The 19,093-nt window shown below is 46.8% G+C and overlaps 1 protein-coding gene across 2 annotated transcripts in view; it reads left to right on the plus strand.

The window, feature by feature from the left end:
- NECAB1 (N-terminal EF-hand calcium binding protein 1) overlaps nucleotides 1–19,093 on the plus strand; it is a 1,669,886-nt gene that overhangs the window by 1,270,845 nt on the left and 379,948 nt on the right. For both annotated transcript variants that reach the window (XM_069621337.1, XM_069621338.1), the window contains one exon: nucleotides 15,002–15,138. In XM_069621337.1, the coding sequence (XP_069477438.1) occupies nucleotides 15,002–15,138 (137 nt within the window). The remainder of the gene's footprint in view (nucleotides 1–15,001; nucleotides 15,139–19,093) is intronic.

Here is a 19,093-nt window from a genome sequence, read left to right on the forward strand (position 1 = left end):
ACCATTGTTTCCGAACATATCCCACCCCTAATTCCCAGCCCCCGCACATGATATCAGACCCGAAATTAGAGAGAGCATTAAACAACACCAATAAACCGTCATTTCAATCATGGCAGTGGGCATAAAAGTCGCGCATTGATTCAACAGACACGTACTCGAGTCAATCCAAGCGTTAAACCTTAATAGCTTTAGATATAGCGTGAGTCAGACACATTTCACAAAGCATATACGGAGCGAAACTCCGACCAGGTGTTCTCTACCGTGGGACGATCCCCATGCAATGCCGCAGTCAGGCACTCCATTCTGTAGATGCTCAATGCGACTGCTCGCCATTCGCTCTTGCTAGGGAGCGTGGGTCTCTTCCATGTCATAGTAAGGCATGCTCGAGCAGCCATCAATAGGCCCTGCACCATTTTGCATGCCACCACTATCTTATCCCCGTCCTCAGTTAAGGAAAACAAAACGAGCAGTGGATGCGTCTCTCTTTCCTCCCCGTCAAGGTCCCTGATCCAGCTAAGGACTACTGACCAGTAGAGTTGGACCTTTGCGCATCCCCACCACATATGCCAATAATCGGCCCGCCTCCCACATCCCCTCCAACAATTCAGGCTTACTCCCTGGTACATCTTGGCCAGCCGGGCAGGGTCGTATTGCCATCTGTATAATAGTTTGATAGCATGTAATTTGTATTGACACGATAGGGAACATCCCGCCATTCTTCTGCACATTTGTAACCATAGTTTTGGGGAGACTTGCCTGCCCATATCAGCTTCCCATTTGCCCTTGAGTGTCAAGGAGGGTTTAATATCGATTTCAATGAGTGCGAGGTACATAGCACTGATCAAACCTTTGGAGCTAGTGCATAAATCAAGAATCTTTTCAAACGGTGTGAGGACTCTTTGTAACTGTTGTTTCCATATGGGTCTGGACATTACCCCCTTGAGTCTAAGATACAGGAAGACCGAGAGGCTACCTATGCCGAGGGCTTCCTGCAACTCCTGAATGGTAATAAAGGAGTCATTGCGGCGCAGTTGCCCTGCCCTTTCCAGCCCCGCCTGATACCATGCTTCATAACTCCCTGGCTCAGGAATAGCATCGCGGATCCCTGGTGACCAGAGATGCCCCAGTGGGGCGGGCCATGTAGTGACACCCACCATTTTCCTCCCTGATTTCCATATCGACCATATCGTGCCTATGATGGGGTGGGATTTGACAGTGTTACGTAGTTGTGGTCCAGGCACCCATAGCCATTCACTCATGATAAAGGGACGGAGGTGATAGTTATCAAGCGCTATCCACTGGGGTTCTGACTGCTGCCTGAAATGTGGGACAAGGACCCTAAGATGAGTGGCTCTGTAGTATGTCTCAATATCTGGGAGACCCACCCCAGCGTTGTCCTTTCTAAGTTGAAGGAGGGATCTCGGGATTCTTGGCTTTTGGCCTTGCCATAGAAAGGTTAATATCAGTTTCCTTGTGTCTGTAAAGTAGTCTGGGGGCATTTTAATAGGGAGCATTTGAAATAGATATAATAGTTTAGGGAGCAGGACCATTTTTACAGCATTTAGACGCCCTAGCCACGAAATGGTAAGTTTGGACCACCTTTGGACATCTTTCTGGAGAGCAAGGGACATTGGGGGGAAGTTGGCCTCATACAGGGATCCAAGGTCACGGGTGACGTTAATGCCCAGGTACCGGAGCGTAGTGAGGCTGACCTTAACTCCCAGGGGGGCGAAGCGCTCGGCATCCGCGTCTCTGCGGCTATCTATTGGAAGGAGGACAGACTTGCCCGTATTGATTTTCAGTCCCGCAAGCGCTCCATATTCCTCAATAATACTAAATGCTGCCGGGATCGAGTCTAAGGGGTCGGTCACATGTAGCAAAATATCATCAGCATATAGGCCCAATTTATATTCCCGGTCGCCCACTGTGATACCCTTAACTCTGGTGTCATTTCTCAGCTTTTGTGCCAGTGGTTCCAGAGACATCACAAATAGGATCGCTGACAGTGGGCAACCTTGCCTTGTGCCTCTCTCAAGGGGAAACCAACGAGAGTATCCCCCGTTCACCGCCACAGACGTCACGGGGGAGCTATAGAGTGCTTTAATGGCACGGGAAAGCTGTGGTCCCAGCCCGTATGAACTCAGTACCCTCTCCAGGAATTCCCAGGAGACCCGGTCAAAGGCCTTCTCGGCATCCAGAGACAGAAGGGACGGGTCTCCCTCCATCTCCTTCGCTTCATGGATTAAATGCAGCGTTTTTCTCATTGTATCCGCGCCCTGTCTGCCAAGGACGAAGCCAACTTGGTCGGAGTTTATCAGTCTGGGGAGGAATGTCTCTAACCGGGCTGCAATCACTCTGGCGTAAATCTTCGCATCGATATTAAGCAAGGAGATGGGGCGGTAAGAGCTACAGTGTCTGGGGTCACGGCCCTCTTTTGGAATGACCGCGAGGAGGGCTTGTGAAAAGGATGGAGGTGCATGGCCTGTGATAAAAATGTGGTTAAACAGTGAAGTAAGAAAAGGAGCAATAAAGGCGGAGAACGTTTTATAGAACCCAGGTGTGAATCCGTCATCCCCTGGGGCTTTCCCTGTTTTCAACCTCTTGATGGCCTCTATGACTTCTTCTTCAAGGACAGGCTTGTCTAAGGAGTCCGCTTCAGTGGGTATTAGTGTGGGGATCCGTAATTCTTTCAGATATGCGTCTATACTTCCTACGGGGGGGGGTGGGTCACACGTATATAGGTCTTCGTAAAAATAGGCAAATGCTTCTTGTATGTCCTCGGGGGCTGTGACTACCGTGTCTGTGAGAGTGCCATCCAGTCTCTCGATCGTTTCCACCCATCTCTCCGCTTTTTGCGTGCGGAGGCGGGCCGCCAAGAGAGCGTCGGCCCTGTCACCCTTCTCATAGTACTTTTGCTTAAGATATTGCAGGGTCTGGGCCGTCTTACCGGCAATGAGTATTCTCAACTCTTCCCTGAGACGGCGGACTTCGGCAATATGTGCAGACCTCTCGGATGGGGATGACTGTGCCATATCCTGGGCCCTCCCAAGCCTTTCCCTTATATCTGTCTCCACCAGGGCACGTTCACATTTTTTATCGGCTCCCTCTTTTATTAGTATTCCCCTCAGCGTCGCTTTGGCGGCCTCCCAAACGTGTGTCTTTCCCACCTCCCCCGTATCATTGGTAAGGAAAAACTGTTTGATTTCAGTCTCAAGGTTTTCTCTGAAGACCAAATCGGCCCATAAAGAATCATTACATCTCCATTTGGAGTTTCGTGGGGTTAGATCGTGCCAGGGTATATCCACCATCACCATATCGTGGTCCGTCCATGCGGAGGTTTGTATACTAGCTGCCTGCATTATACGCAAGAGATGCTCTGAGAGAAAAATGTAATCAATGCGCGTAAGCGTGTCATGGGGGAGGGAATGGAAGGTGAAGCCTCTCACCAACGGGTGTAAGTGACGCCAGGAATCAGTGAGGCCAAAGAGGTCAAGGGACAGTTTGATGCTTGCCTCGTTTGGGATACCGGGTGGGTCTGCTGCGTCTGCTTTAGATTGTCTGTCTAAGGAGCTATCCATCCATATATTAAAATCCCCACCGCGGACCGTGTGTCCTCTGGCCATTCCAAAGACCTTTTCACTGATTCTATGCAGAAATCTGTTTTGCCCCTGGTTAGGTGCGTAGAGCATAGCGAGGGTGACTATCGTGCCCCTTATGTTAGCAATGACTATGAGAGCCCTCCCCTCCTGATCTGTCCATGTCTCCATAATTGTGCTCCGCAGGCTTTTGCTGATTATGATTCCCACTCCCGCTTTCTTCAAGGTGCCCGAGCTCCAAAAGGTGGGCCCAACCTCCCGTGATGGGATCATTCTCTCCTCACCCTTCCGATATCTCGTTTCCTGAAGAAAGAGAATGTCGATCTTCGATCATTTAAATTCCCTGGCCACCATAGATCTCTTGGTGGGGGAGTTCAGCCCCTTAACATTAAGCGTGCAGATACGTATCGTATCCGTAGAGAGTGTGTGTGTCATTTTAGGTCATGTACGTGTATGTGCACCTCGAGTGCGCCTGCGTCAGTGCCATCGCCGTGTGTGGAGCCCTCACATTCATGGGTATTATGCTATTTCTCCCTTCAAGTCTGAGTTGTGCTAGATGAAATGTTGCCCACCCGCCCCACCCCCCCCACCCCCTCCCATCTTCTTTATGATCGGCGCCCGATCCGCGTGGGTTAACCTCACCCAGTCGAATTCGGACCATCAGTGGGGACCGCAAGAACAAGCGGTCCCATCCCACTACAAGCAAACATAACAGTGAGCCCCCAACAAACAAATCATACAAAAACCTGAGTAAACCGCAGCTTCGAAATGGTACTGTCGACTCCCCCCAGAATGTCTATGCTGCATGGATATTACCTCATATCCTCCACCAAGTTCACCGTGCAAACAGAATCGAGTGCTCAATGCACATAGGTAGGTTGACATATTGCAGTCGAGGAACGCCTTGAGGAAGACGTATGCAACCATGATCCTCAATGAGCAAATATCACCCCAGTCGACACCTCGACCTGGTTTCGCGCGGCCCCGGGCGGGGTCCCAAATGGAGTGATCGGGGAAAAGCGCCCATCTGAAGAAGCCATTTTTTCCAGCAATTGAGCACACACAACCCCTGTCCAAGTTAGTGCTCCATGTCACGCGAGTCATTCATCCTCCGAAACTTCCTGGAACCCTGAATACGCCTCCGACGGGGACCCTTGATGCGCCATTCAGCTTCCTTTATATTTGGATCTCCCTGGGAGGGCTCCCCTACGTGGTCGCCCAGGAGGTCAGCTGTGCAGTCTGTAATTTCCTTCTCCGAAGCGAGCTTTATCGTCGAGCCTTGCCACTCGAAGGTGAGAGAGAACGGGTACCCCCATCGATATCTGCTTCCCTTGTCTTTCAGCATCCTCGTAATTGGGATACATTTTCTCCTCAGGGCAAGCGTGAGGGATGATAAGTCCTGATAGAGAGAGACGGTCGCGTCACCGATGGTAAGTGGCGGGGCATTTCTAGCTTTTTCCAAGATGCGGGCCCTATCAGCGTAGTTATGAAATCTGACTAGGACCGAACGCGGGCCGCCTGCCCTGCCTCCTGCTCTGTGGATGCGGTCAATTTTGGGTTCGTCTACCAGGTCATCCTTAAAGAGGAGTTTCAGGATGTTGTGAATGGATTGTTTCAGGTCAAGATCAGTCTCTCCTTCTTTTTCAGGAATGCCGTGAACACGTATGTTGTTACGACGTTCTCTATTTTCAAGATCGTCCACCTTCAGCTTTATTTCCTCTTCCCTATGCTCTAATTCTGCAATACAAAGGTCCATCTGTGTTTCCAGCGTGTTTAGGGAGGTTTGATTGTGTTCGAGCTATTCCACTCTGTCATCCATTTTATCCATCCTTTGCGTAATCTTGTCAATCCGACTCCCTATGTCTGCCCTCATGCTTCTCATTTCCTTGAGTAGATCAGCTACGTCCCCTTTAGTTGCGGCGGCCTCAGATCCTTGGGAGGCCATCATTTGCTCGTCCGGGCCCCGGGGGTCGTCTTGCGATGGGGCAAACTTGTACTTTGCCAGTTTGTCCATAGGGTCCATGGGTAGTGGGGTCACAACCACACAATGGAGTGCTCTCAGGGCAGCTTCAGTGCCGTTGAGGCCTGCGGCCGCGTCCGGAGATCCCCGGCCAGTCGGAGTGACAGTTCGATGGGACCAGCAGGAGCAGTGGCCGACGGCGGGGGCCGAGGAGAGCACACGCCCTGGAGACCAGGGGCCCAACCCTCAGCCCACTGCAGCCTGGAGGGAAGAGAAGTGCGTAGTGCCGGTACCCCGGAATGGGGATGCGTCTGCCCCACGGGTTCGGTATATCCTCGTATGGAAGGCCTTCCTCCGCCGCCGCCCGGGCGAGGACCCGCGCACCGGCCACAGCCTAAAGTCTTACGCGTCCAAACCCGTGGCGGGCTTACTCCTTGTAGGCTTCCTGCAGGTCAGGTGTGGACTGTGCGTCTTTTAAGTTGCATGCACCTTCTCGCGGGGTTCAGCCGAGTCGAGGGTCCGCGAAGTCGCAGGTTTCCTGTGACCGTGTCAGTGCAACGCGTGCTGGAAGCTTCCAGGCCTCACGCGTCTTCCTTCGGTATGACGCAGAAGGGTATTTCTCCGGAATGGAAGGTCCGATTTTGATCGGAGTTGGGACCAAACGGTGCCTGGGTGGTTACGACACCGGGTTCCGACGCTATTTTAGCCGGCGGGGGTCTCGTGGTGGGGGCTCAACCCACTTTTCGGGACCCTTGCGCGGAGCTCACACAGAGAACGTCTCCATCCGTGCGCCCCCTGGTGGCCGTCTGCCACATTATTTTTAATCACCACTAGTAGGACATTATGACCATGAGCGGTTGTCCTGCAAAAGCCTTGTGAAAGTACACTCACCCAAAAGAAACACGTTGTGATGCCATCTATTAGCTCAGGCTTGTTTATGGGTTCAGGAATCCATTCCAAATCTGCCTGTGCACATACCATACATACAATTATCAATTACGTTGATGTCCATAGACTCGGGCGGAGATATGACCTTCCTCTCCATGAATCCTGCCGTTTAGGAATCCTTTGGATTCTTCTCCTGTATTATTGTGAGTTTTCAAGTGTCCTGAGCATAAGGGCTTTTCAAATGCAGGACCAGAGCCAGCAGACATGTTCCTCTCCTTGAAGAAGACTGTACCCATTATCCTTTTAAAAACCGACCAAAGGGCTTGCGCCAGTCTTGGTGATGACCTTCCAGACATGGGGTTTCTGCCAGGTGATTCGGCAGTGGCTTATTAGACAGGTGCACTCTCCTCTGAAACGAAATGCCCCTGAAGCATTCAATTGCAATAGCTGTCTCATCTGTGAGCAGAATGTTTTTGAAGTCCATGCCTATCTAGAGCTACTGTTTAGCACGCAACACTTGTCTCTCCTTGTAAAAATATTGGTCATAGGTGACAATCTAGAATGTAACAAAAACATACCGTTACAGTAATGTATACACACAATGCCTATCAACCCTGCACAACATATATGTTTTCTTTATTAATCCCTGAAGTAACAGCCTCCCCACCACAGTGCACTAGGAGCCTCTGAACAATAGAAATGAATACATGTGTTTGGCTGGCTATAAGATTTTCTTGGGAGGGTGTAACCATTGACGGCTATGGGGTTATGGGCCCTGTTGTGAGGGTGAACTGATTCCAGGGCAGGTGACACATTCTAAATGAGGGTGAGTTGAGAATCATGCCTTAATGTAATTTAGATAAAAGCTTGACATATGTGCAACACAAAACAAAAGTTAGGTTTTACCCCCTAATTGCAGGACAATTGTAAAGTCTAACTGACATTTCAGCCCTACATTTTGAGCCCAGACCTCTCCAGGCATGGTATGGAGTACTATGTTTGTTACGTGAAACCTGTACAGAGAGAGGACCGAAGACGTGTGAGCTAGGACACAGCTCGCACTTCATCTTCCTTAATTAGGGAGCCAATGATCTCACAAAGGTGCTTGAAAGTACAGGGAATCAAAGATATTGTTACTGTACTGTTCAGATCCACGCAAAGAACACATAAAACATTGGACCTCCCATACACAACATGTACAGTAGCCAGTACTGTATAACAACCTACAGCACCTCAGAGCACTTACTTGTCCTGATACCTAATTCTTCTCTTCTGTGGATGCATTTTACCCCAGTATTGTAATGAATGGCAGACGGAATAAGAGAAATTCCACTAGTTACAAAGCAATATTGGATTTCTCAAATGGTATACCCAGTATATACCACAGAAAAGGCAGCTTTAGCTTATCACTCAACACTGGGGTGATCATTTTTGGGCGTTGTGCAGTTCCATAAAAGGTAGAGAGTGCAGCAGTTGAAGCATCTCATGAGTTGCAACGAGCAAATAATTGATGTGCATGAGACTTCAAAAATGGCCCCTTTAATGAGCATAGGACGAGGAGGAGGAGTGGTACACAAGGTTCCCATCAGTCTGAAATGTAATTCATTTTAAAAAGTATCATGTTGAGTAAAACCATCAACATGAGTTAGTTGGACGAGCGACCAAGCCAGCCCAGTGAAAATACTAAGTGCTAAGTACTTAAAGGCAAACATAGTTCCCCTTGGACAGTTCATACCCAAGCGTGCATGTGCAATGAGCCATGCAAGGCAAGGGGCTTTTTGCTTCCCCAGCCTTGCATATCCCATTAGGGATACAGGCTGGGGTACTGGAGCTCTGAATGTGCAAGGGGTCGCTCCTGCACCTCCCCACATATTCAGAACTGCTGGGACATACTCCAATGGCACCCCAGCGCCTGCGTGCATGTGAAAAAACAAGGAAGCTCTAGCTGTTGGAATATGGCTGCAGGTAAGAAAAAACAAATGTGTTTGTGAATGTTTTCGTAGCTGCTTGTGTAGGAATCAGTGTATGTTTGGGTGTACACATGAATGAAAGTGTGTATGTTGTGTGCGTGTGCATTTGAATGAGAGAGTACATTATGGGTGTGTGGGTGAAATAGTTATGAATGCTGTTCCTGTGTATGGGGGCGCATTTGCATGGGTGTGTGAGTGAATGTGTAAGCATGCTGAATTAATTTGTGGTTGGTTCCATGATAAATGTTTTTGCATGGCTAGACTGAACTGCATTGGTCTAGCCAGTCTGGTTACTTTTTTTGCCTCTGCAATGGCATTCTTTTGCTGGGCATCATGGTCAAAAAAGATGATTAGAGTATTTATATGGCTAGACTGGCCTAAGTTGCTGCAGCCAGTCTTGTTCTGTTTTCGGACACCGGGCATCATATTTAAAGTGAACAATATTTGCTTATCATGTCTGCTTTAACAATGATGGCCATTAATAAATGCTCTGGCAGAGGCCCAGAACATAACTATATTGGCTACACCAATGAATTCCAGTCCAGCTATGTAAAAATACTTACCATGTGTGCAGGATAAGCGTTGTTACATCACTAAACTGGCCTACATTGCTACAGCCAGTCTGGTTACATTTTCTTACTGTGGTAATTGCACAGGATTTTTTACTGCCCATCAAAGGTAAAGAATAGATCATTGTTGGTAAGTGGCTAGACGGGCCTACATTGCTGCAGTCAGTCTATTTACATTTTGTTCCTGTGGCATTAAATTCTTTTACTGGGCATCAAGGGTATGGGTAAACTAAAAATGATGAATGTTATTACATGTATAACAAAAAGGTTTCCTAATAGTAAAATTCAAAAGCAATTCAGTTCATGTATCATTCGATCACCTATACGTGGTGTCCAATGTTTGTTTTCACTTCCAATTGGCTTACAATTATTCAATAAATCAATGTGTTAGACACTATAAAAAGACGCTACTCTTTAAATAAACTGGACTAGCGACCTCTCTCAGCTCCCCATGATACGATCTTCTGTGTGTCTATTCTTGTCCCGTTTTTGTAATCACTGTCCTGTCTTTTTGGAATGAGCTCTGATGCCTGCGGGCTTTAGCGCTATATGAATAAATAAATGAATAAATAAATAAAAGTAGGTGTTTCTCATTGCCCATACGGTTTATTAATATTTTTTGAAAGGTAGTATATGTTTTGGCCGTGGCACATTTGCTTGCGTCCGAATTGACAGTTGTCAGTTCGGCCACAAGGCCAACTTTGCAATGGCCAAATCCGCCCTATTCAAAAGAAGCCACCCACCCCTTCACGCCCCCTCCCATCCCCTACTTATCTTTTTGCTGCGCATGCATGTTCTGACCGTGCAGCATCAGATCCGTCCCTCCTACGTGGGTCTGATCCGACGCCGCAGGGTCCACTTTTCTTTTCTTTTTTCGTCCCCCGCCTCCAGACCTCCAGAGGTGGGGGACACTCCTGCAATCCCCGCTCCTCATGTTTGGTAGTGATTACTCAAATTGGTTGTTTCCAAACAATCAAATGGTACTGGCAAAATTCGGCCAAAAGTACCATACGGTCAATTAGAAACTACCAATTTGGGTAATACCTTTTGAAAGGTCAAACTACCCTGTATCAAACATGATTGTTCACTCACTACCATTTGTGGCATTAGAATATCAAGACATGTAGCCAAGATTTTACTGAACATTTTGGCATCTACATTTATCAGCGATATGGATCCATTTGGAGCCACATAGCGCAAAATCCCTTCTTAGCTTAGGTATGATGGGCATTATTTTCTCTGACACGCTGTGAGTTATGACACGAGTATAACTGATTATATTATTATATAATTAGGGTATTTATCGAGCATGTAGGGGAACCCAGTGAAAGAAACAGTGATACAAGTGTATTGTACCAAAATGTTGCCACGATCATGGCAGCATTACCAATACTGCGTCTTTGCGCAGTACAAAAATCCTAGCCCCCCATTACACCGACTAAGGAGAACAGGGTTGCAGAGGTGTCCCCTGCTCCCCTTGTTTGGGGTAATAGAGGTTAAGGGCTGCGAGGTGTCCCCCACTCCCATTAGATGGAGAGTGAGGGACAAGAAAAAAACGATCCTGCGGCACCAGTGCCGACCCATGTAGGTGGGTGGGAACTGATGCCGCAGGTGATAGAGGGGAGTTGGCAGCACACACAGAAGTCTGCCAATGAGAAGGTAAGAACGTTGGGAGGGGTGGGTGAGTAGAGGGATGCGGGAGAACAAGTGATCTATGTGATCACTGAGTCACACCGAAAAGGAGGTCAGCATTTTCATAGTCGACATTATGAGCTGCGCAGTGATCACATAGGTCTGATACAAGGGCCTTTGTGATATATTTCTTAGCACTGTTACCTTGGTCCTGTACAATGAATGTGCAACTATTTTTCTTGAAATTAGTACAAAACAGCTGAGATGGTCCCGCTTCGTTATAGGGCTCTTCTAGAGAGGCATAGCAGGCTCCTTTCTCCAGCACCACCTGAGATCTCTTTGGTTTGTTTGCCAAGTATGTCTCATCATTCAAGCTGCTAAGTGCCTTTGGTACAACCATTTTAAGATATGAAGATTACAACTGTGCAAACAGCCAGCAGTATAACGTATTTAGGTGGTATGGGATGCTTGCCTCGTGAAACAGGTGTTAGGATAAGGAAGTAGTAATTACAATGTTGAGGAGCTGAGCATGAACGAGGTCCACAGGCATTCCACAGTTGCTCTATGGAACTTTGACCCTGGCCAAGTCATTGCGTTTTCTCATTCTTTTTTTCATCCTGCTGGCAGAGAAAGAGTTTTTTTTTGTAGTTACACAAGTCAAGAGAAGGAAGTTCTTGTAGTTTTAGTATAGTTCCTCTTTTGTGTTGCAATTTGTGCTTCCACACTTCTTTACTGTGCTCTTTAATCAGACTTTCTTATGGATCTCTTTCATTGGGTGCTTGGTAATGGCTTGCTCTCCTTCATTTTTAAGCCTCAGTTTGCCAGAGGTCCAGCTCATCACTATTGGAATGCTGTGTGTGTGTGTGGAGTCTGAATCCACAACATGGAGCAGCACATTGCTCTGTCACTGCACCAATTGCGATCTCCCACATGCCCCTCTCGGAGCTTCGCCCATGATTCTCAGTGATGCCTTCGAGTGAGCTGTACTTGCAGTACTAGCATGTCCCCAACAGCCCATAACCACATCATGGTGCTATTCATACTCACAGAAGAAATGCAGCTCCACTTCAGCCTCTTGCTAACCACCTTCCAGGCTTCTTTCAGATGAGAGCAGGGCTGTTTGCTGCTGTGGCTCACCTACAGCAACCGTTTTGTGGATATGTGAAGGTTCTTAGCCATGTGCTCAAACGATTCAGACATGGTAATGTCCTGTAGGAGTAGGGGCTCTGAATTTTAGGACTGAGACTCTACATGCCCACGTTTAGGTTTATCATTTCTGGACTCAAGAGTATGAGTCTCAGGCAGAATTAAATAGATGCCAATGCACATGCTTGAAATGCCACGTTACTACAGGATGGTATTTCAATAGACTGAGCTGCACTGAACATAATACTAATATAAATTAACTTACTAACCTAACCCAATCCAAGTTAACACGTAACAGAACCCCTTGCAAATTAGGCTGAAGGCATATTGGGAAAATGCATGATGTTTTTTAAATGAGAAATTAAACATGCAGGCTGAACTTGCGCTGGGTGATAAAAAAAAATGTAAAGATCTGTTCCACTGAAAACAGGGCATTGTATTGAAGCAGGAAGCTCAAAGAGAGATGTATTGTTTGCTCTCTGGAATGATCTGCTCAAGGGAAAGTGTTTCCCTTGAGTGACAGGGGGATTAAATAAAAGGGGTGTTGAGAGGGAGTAGCAGGCATTAATCTTTGGGCACTGGGAGGCAAAGTAACAGTGGCTGACTAGGCAGACGAAATTCAGTGCTGGCAGGCTGCCTGATGCTGAAGCAGTTTTTATCTGAATGACACTGGGCGAGGCAGGCGGTAAGATTGGGAAAGCTCTCCATGCCATGTCAGAAATATCACCAACATATCTAGGTAAATAAGAGTTTCGGTGAGGGGCTGCAGTCTTGAATGAGGTCAGTTAGTCAAGGTTAAGTAGGTCACTTTATATTAGGTGCTGTCTATTTTTAAACATGCATGTAACCCTGCATTTATGTTATGAAAGGTTTGCTTTGCTTTCTTTTTTCCAAAGTATATTTCCCTTGCCAAGTGCCACGTTGCCAAGGACAGTTGGAAAGACTTGGCACTTGTAAATTATTGCAAGGTATTCGCACTGTGAAATACAATGTGAGCATAACTGTTATTCTGTTTAACTTGCATATTTGTATTTTATGATAGAAAACTGATTCCATAATAACTTGTAGTCTTATAGTATTATGCTGCATGTAATCCCTTGTATTTGATGTGCATAAAAGGACAGAAGTGTGGTAAGACATATCTCAGAATAAAGTAGCTGCCATGAGCTCTTTAGCTAGAGAGATTGAATGAATGTGCAGTATTTCAATCAATTGCATGATTTACAATTGGTGAAACTCAGCCAAAAGGGCACAGCGTGGTATTGTACATAAGATACCAAGAGGGGGCATGAGCCATTCATCCAGAGTGTATCAAGTCCAGTATTCTGTTTGTTGTTAGTGACCCTGGTAAAAACAATTACTAGGGAATATTTAAAATTAGTCTCACCACTATATAAAAAAAACAACAAGTTACCACAATATAGTACCAAGAATTATAAAAATACCACCAAATACCACCATAATAAAAAATACCATGAAGTAATAGGTATAACCCAAAATATATCCAACAGTCCCCAGTTATTTCCGCAATTCAACCAGTCTCCCTAGACACCTTTGTGTGACTTTGGAGAGTCAGGAGATCAGATGGGAATACTCCCCACAGTAGAAGCTCTGGGCACTAAGATCTTTGGTCTGGTATCTACACTGGTGACCCACTGGAATGCCCTTCCTCGCGCATGTTTCCCACTGCCATTGGGTTTTGACGTGTATGTGATTCCATGTGTGCATCATAGTTTTGTGCAGCATCATAATCCATCTGAATCATCGGTAGATTTATGCCATTTTCTTTCTTGATTGTGTTCTGTATGTCTTAGGATGGAATGGTTTTGGTCAAACCATCTGTTGTTTATTTTGCTGTCTAATTTCTTTTCCCATGGCTGCTTGGTTGGGGCAACTAAATCACATGTGCTAGTGATGTGATAGTGATGTTGAATAGACGGTTGCCAGCAAATGGCCAGAGATGACTCCAGATCATGTCAGATAGCATTGGGAAACACTGTTGGGGATAACTTCTTTAAGGATCTCATTGAAATTAAGGTTTCATATTTGATAAAGCACCTAGACTGGGAATAGCAAGTAAACATCATAGGGGTTAAAATCAGTCTGGGGTCAGATCATGAAATATTGTATGTTTCAACATTGTTAATGCAGATATTAGACTGGAATGAGGGGATACAAACATTTCTTCATTGGGGCACTTGATAACAGAGATCATAGAGAATGAGAACTATAACTAAACCATCATTGCTATGTAGTCATTTGTGCTATTTACTTTGCATTATTTCATCCAGGTATTTCACTGCTTGGGAGGTAACCCTGAGGGATCTTGAAGGAGGTACTGGCCAATACTTTAACATCTCCCTATACACATTAGTACATTGTGCTTGAATTCCTGTGACTGGTAAATATGCTGGCCAGGGCTTTATCACATAGCTGTGCTGCAAATCTTCTTAATATATGAACAAGAACCTATGTAATTCCATTCTATATATTTGGGGACAAACCTACCACGGAATGAGCCTGAAGCTTTCTATGTGAGAGAACATGACCACCATAACCAATTAAATTTTTTGGGTTTACAGAAGAGGTGTTAATGTGCTGGCAATGATCCCCTACCAATGCATACGCTAGCAGGGCTTCTCTACTTACTATGCAGATATTTTCCATTCAAATGAGGAATTCCTCAATTTCCCGACCTTTCCCATTACAGAAAATCCACCAGGGGTGCAGAATGTAGACCATGATATGACATTTATAACACGCCTATACAGAACTGTTACAAGGCGCAACAAATCCAGAGGGTAATTACATAGAACCACCAGAGACAGAGGGATGAGAAAACGACTATCCCTGTCAATAGCAGTGGAATGCATGGTTGTGGCCAGGCTGACTAACTCTTCATCCAGCATGGCACCCCTGGACCTTGTCCGAGGACCTATTGGCCTCCACAAGACTAGGTGCTTGAACTGGCAATCTTTATCGATACTGGCAGTAGCATCCATCACTAATGAAGCTAATTACATGAGTCTTTTGTTATATGGAGCGCTATGTCATTAAGTTCAAATGGTAATTCAGAAGAGCCAATAAGAGTATTATACTGCATTGATGTGTTATGAAACGCTCAATTTTTGCCAATGTCTTTACTCAGTTGTTATAGTGTATGAATCATTGTCTCTACCATTTGACTTAGCGCATCAAGTGTTAACTTTAATTCAGTTAAATGTTTTTTTTTTATTATAGGACTATCAAGAAGCCTCTAACTTGCAACAGTTTGTGACACGGTTTCTACTCAAGGAAACACTGAACCAGCTGCAGTCCCTGCAGAACTCCCTAGAGTGCGCCATGGAGACCACAGAGGAGCAGACCCGCCAAGAGAGGCAAGAGCTTTTCCTCAGCATGCCGCTTTCTTTGCAGACAGGAAGAAAAGGGGAGGGGTGGAACATTATGTTTCCTGTAAATATGAAAAACATGTTTCTTTAGGGTCACAAAATGTATATTACATTAATTGGCTTAAAAAAAAGTTATTACAATTTTCCCATTCTAACAGGTATTGTTTTGCAGAAAAAATAATTAGTATCAAACATTATTGTGTAATTTTACTGTGTGCTACTTTCTCAATTTAAAAACATAAAGACAAGCAAACTATGTGTAAAAACTCACAATGTAAAGAGCAGACTTTCATTTGAAGAATATTCATAATCCTATCCGTGTGCACATGATTGTATCATGGAAATGTACATTAGAATTGAGAGGTGCAACCACAACGGGCACTTGATTGGTGTGGAGTGATCCTCTAAAGGCATGAGTTGATTGATTGATTGATTGATTGATTGATTGCCTCTGGTCATTTCCATAGTGCTGCAACACCCGTAAGGTACTAGGGGCACTAGGCACAGTACAGCCTTAGCAAAACAGAAATGTCTCAAGCTGAGATTCAAAGGTTCACTGAGAGTTAGACAACTGCCTTCCTAATGGCAACTGTGGTAGCCCAAGCCAAGGAGGACAGGACATGGTGAGGTAAATTTAAGTAAGTCAGTTTATCCCCCACCTCAAAGAGCATGCAAACTAATAGCGGCCGCTGCAGGTCAACAAATTACTGTTTTCCTGCAAACCTCCACCATAGAACATTGTCCCACCCCCCACATACTATTCCTTGTGCACATGTGCGTGCAGAATGGCCAATACAGCCAATACAGCATATCTTCCGATGAACAATAAACAGGGATGAAACTATGTGTAATGAGACAAATAATAACACTGACTATGTATCAGTACAACATAAAATCATGAAATTTGCTAGGAAGACCTACAGATCGATGCTGACGGCCAGACTCCCCAGCCTCAGCATGCATCCCATATGCAGAAGATACCAACAGATCGACATCTATATCGGCGCCAGCCATAGAGATGTTTGTGAGGAAGAAGAGGGCCCTGCACTCTGATCACTGAAGCATGTCGGCAAACCGGTCGGGTACTTTAACATGACTATTATCACTAGAATATGTGTGGGGGCAACCTTAACTAGTCTGTAAGTATTCCATTGTGATCCATCCTCGAAACATACCTGTAAACCATGCACACTGCTCGCCGCCATGGGTACCGAATTTTGGGACATGCCTTTCCTGACTCTACACGGAAGCTTCACTCTCACGACTCATCGAAACCACACTTCCTAGCCCCTAAAATACAACCGACATAGTATTTCATGGCACGTTGGTCCCTCAATACACATTCCTTGATACTCAAGACCCACCTCTTCAAGGAGTCTCTCCTCCTCAGCACCTAGACCATCACGTCGCCCCCTCACCACCTGACTTGCTAGATGCCATCCGCCCTTCTCCTCCCCAGAACCCTATACAGCTGTAGACCTCCTCTGTGTCCGTCTGTATCCTACCCCCCGCAGTGTATCTGTTCTGGTGTTACCCCTGAAAAGCGCTCCGCTATGCATGCGTACTGTTGTATACCTCTCTAAAGCACTACATTTCTTCTCAAACCTAGGTCTGTGCTCAAATACCATAATAATAATAATTGACACAGGGTCATTTGTGTAACATGGACTCTTATTTTTTCCCCCGTCCAGGGCAATTTACCTCTAAGCAACGCAAATGGCGTACTGCCAGTCACAGGGTGTGGGGGTCACATAATATGATACAAGTACAGTCTGCTCTTTTTTTTGTCCACCTTGGCACAAGCGGGTGCTGCAGCTGTTTGTAAAATCCGTGGTAAGACCCTCCTGGGCCTTTATATTTGTGCCTGTAATCATGTTCATTGGTGCCCCTGCTCCTTCCTTCTCCCTCATTATTTCCCCAGTGTTGCTCTGCCCGCCTCCCTCCTTGCCTGCCGGTCCACCCCCACCCCTAACTGGCTGTTGAACTTCCCTGTTTGGGTTGTCCTACTCCTCGTGCACCATGCTCGCCATTTCCACCATGGCGTGAGTGGGTGCTGCAGCTATTTGTAAAATCTGTGGTAAGACCATCGTGGGCCTTTATATTTGTGCCTGTAATAGTGTTCCTTGGTGCCCCCCTGCTCTTTCCTTCTCCCTCTTTGTTTCCCCAGTGTTGTTCCAACCACCTCCCTCCTTGCCTGCCCGCCTACCCCCCTCCCTGATTAGCTGTTGAACTTCCGTGTTTGGGTTGTCCTACTCCTCGCGCACTGCGCTCGCCATTTCCACCTTGGTGTCAGCGGGTGCTGCAGCTGTTTGTAAAATTTGTGGTAAGACCCTCCTGGGCCGTTATATTTGTGCCTGTAATTGTGTTCCTTAGTGCCCCCTGCTCCTTCCTTCTCCCTCGTTGTTTCCCCATTGTTGCTCCGCCTGCCTCCCTTCTTGCCTACAGGACCACCCCCCTCCCTGATTGGCTCTCCCTTTCTACGTACAGGCCCTCCCAGGGCTGCCACCCTGCCTGGCAGCCCCACGGCTAAGGGCCCCTAGTCAAAGGGCAGCTCCTACTCGGCGGCTCCCTATAAGTGTCTGCAGGTGTCTGCAGGGAATGCCAGTTGCCAGTCAGTCTTTCAGGTTAGTCCCACAAGCTTCCTTGCCACCATCAGACCCTTTCTCAGTTGTGTTGTATTCCACTTGTTGTGAAAACCAGGCCTTCTCTCCCCGATTTAGGATTCTCAAACTTAGGTGTGCGACAACCGGCGCATTTTGGAAACTCTTATCCTAGTGTTGTCACCTGTCCTATTGCGCAACTTGCTTGCCTCTCCGTGTCTTCCACTCCCCCTCCACCCCCTCTTCTCCCACCTACTCTATGGTGCTCTCTGTCTCTCCTATCTTTTCTAACTGCTTCTCTATTGACTATCCTGCTCTCCTCACTAAATCTGGTAGGAAGAAGTTTAAAAAGGACATCCTGGTCTCCAACCCAGGCCTCCCTATTTCTGACACCTACATCCAGTGCTTCCTCCAAGGAAACTCTCACCAACTTCCTCTTTGTCGTGCCTTCGCCAGACCTATGGACCCTTCATATGGCCTCTGTGCTCTCCACTTTCTCCTATTCTCCCATTAATGGTGTCACCCGCTGGCACGCCCTCCTGGCATCCTTCTGTTCCTCTAAGGTCATCATTAATGTTTACTCCAATGGGACCGTTGTGGTCCAATGCCCTCAGGCCAACCTTCACTTCTTTGATAGACACTTCCCACGCCTCATCAACTTCCTTTCTTCTCCTGCTGTCCCCTCTCCCCTTTCCTTGACTACCTTGCCTCCCCCTTATGCCTCCTCCTTGGCTACCTTGCCTTCTCGTTCCCTCTCTGCCCCCTCTCGGGCTCCTTCTACACCTCCACAGGGCGTATCTCTGATCTGTACCCCTCCCCAGAAGTCCTTCAAGGATGGCAAACTTCTCCACATTGCCACTGTAAACTCTCACTCTGATGTCAAACACTCGTCTGATATCTGCCGCCTTCTGGAAGAACTTGACCTTGATGTCCTCGTTCTCACCGAGACATGGTTCACGGCCAGCTCTGTCACAAGCTTTGATACGCTCCTACCTGACTGCTGCAAGATCCTCTCGGCACCCAGGGCCAACCGCTTTGGTGGGGGTGCAGCCCTGATCTTCCCCGAGTGGATTCCTGCCTCTGTCACTCCTACGCAGGTCTATTCCTCTGTTTAATGCCTCGTCTGCAGGCTCTCTCTCTCACCTAGCCATTCACTTACTGTGGCTACTATCTATCGGCCACCTGGTCACATTTCATCCTTCCTCTTTCAGTGGGCGGACCTCTCTGCCTCACTCCTGGCCTCAACTACTCAACTCCTCCTTCTTGGAGACTTCAACATCCACCTGGATGCCTCCTGTCCTCCCTCTGGATTCTTTTATGACCTTTGCGACTCTCTCTCACTC

The sequence above is a fragment of the Ambystoma mexicanum genome, chromosome 5q, assembly GCF_040938575.1.
Source record: "Ambystoma mexicanum isolate Mex_15411 chromosome 5q, UKY_AmexF1_1, whole genome shotgun sequence".
NCBI classification, from domain to species: Eukaryota; Metazoa; Chordata; class Amphibia; order Caudata; family Ambystomatidae; genus Ambystoma; species Ambystoma mexicanum.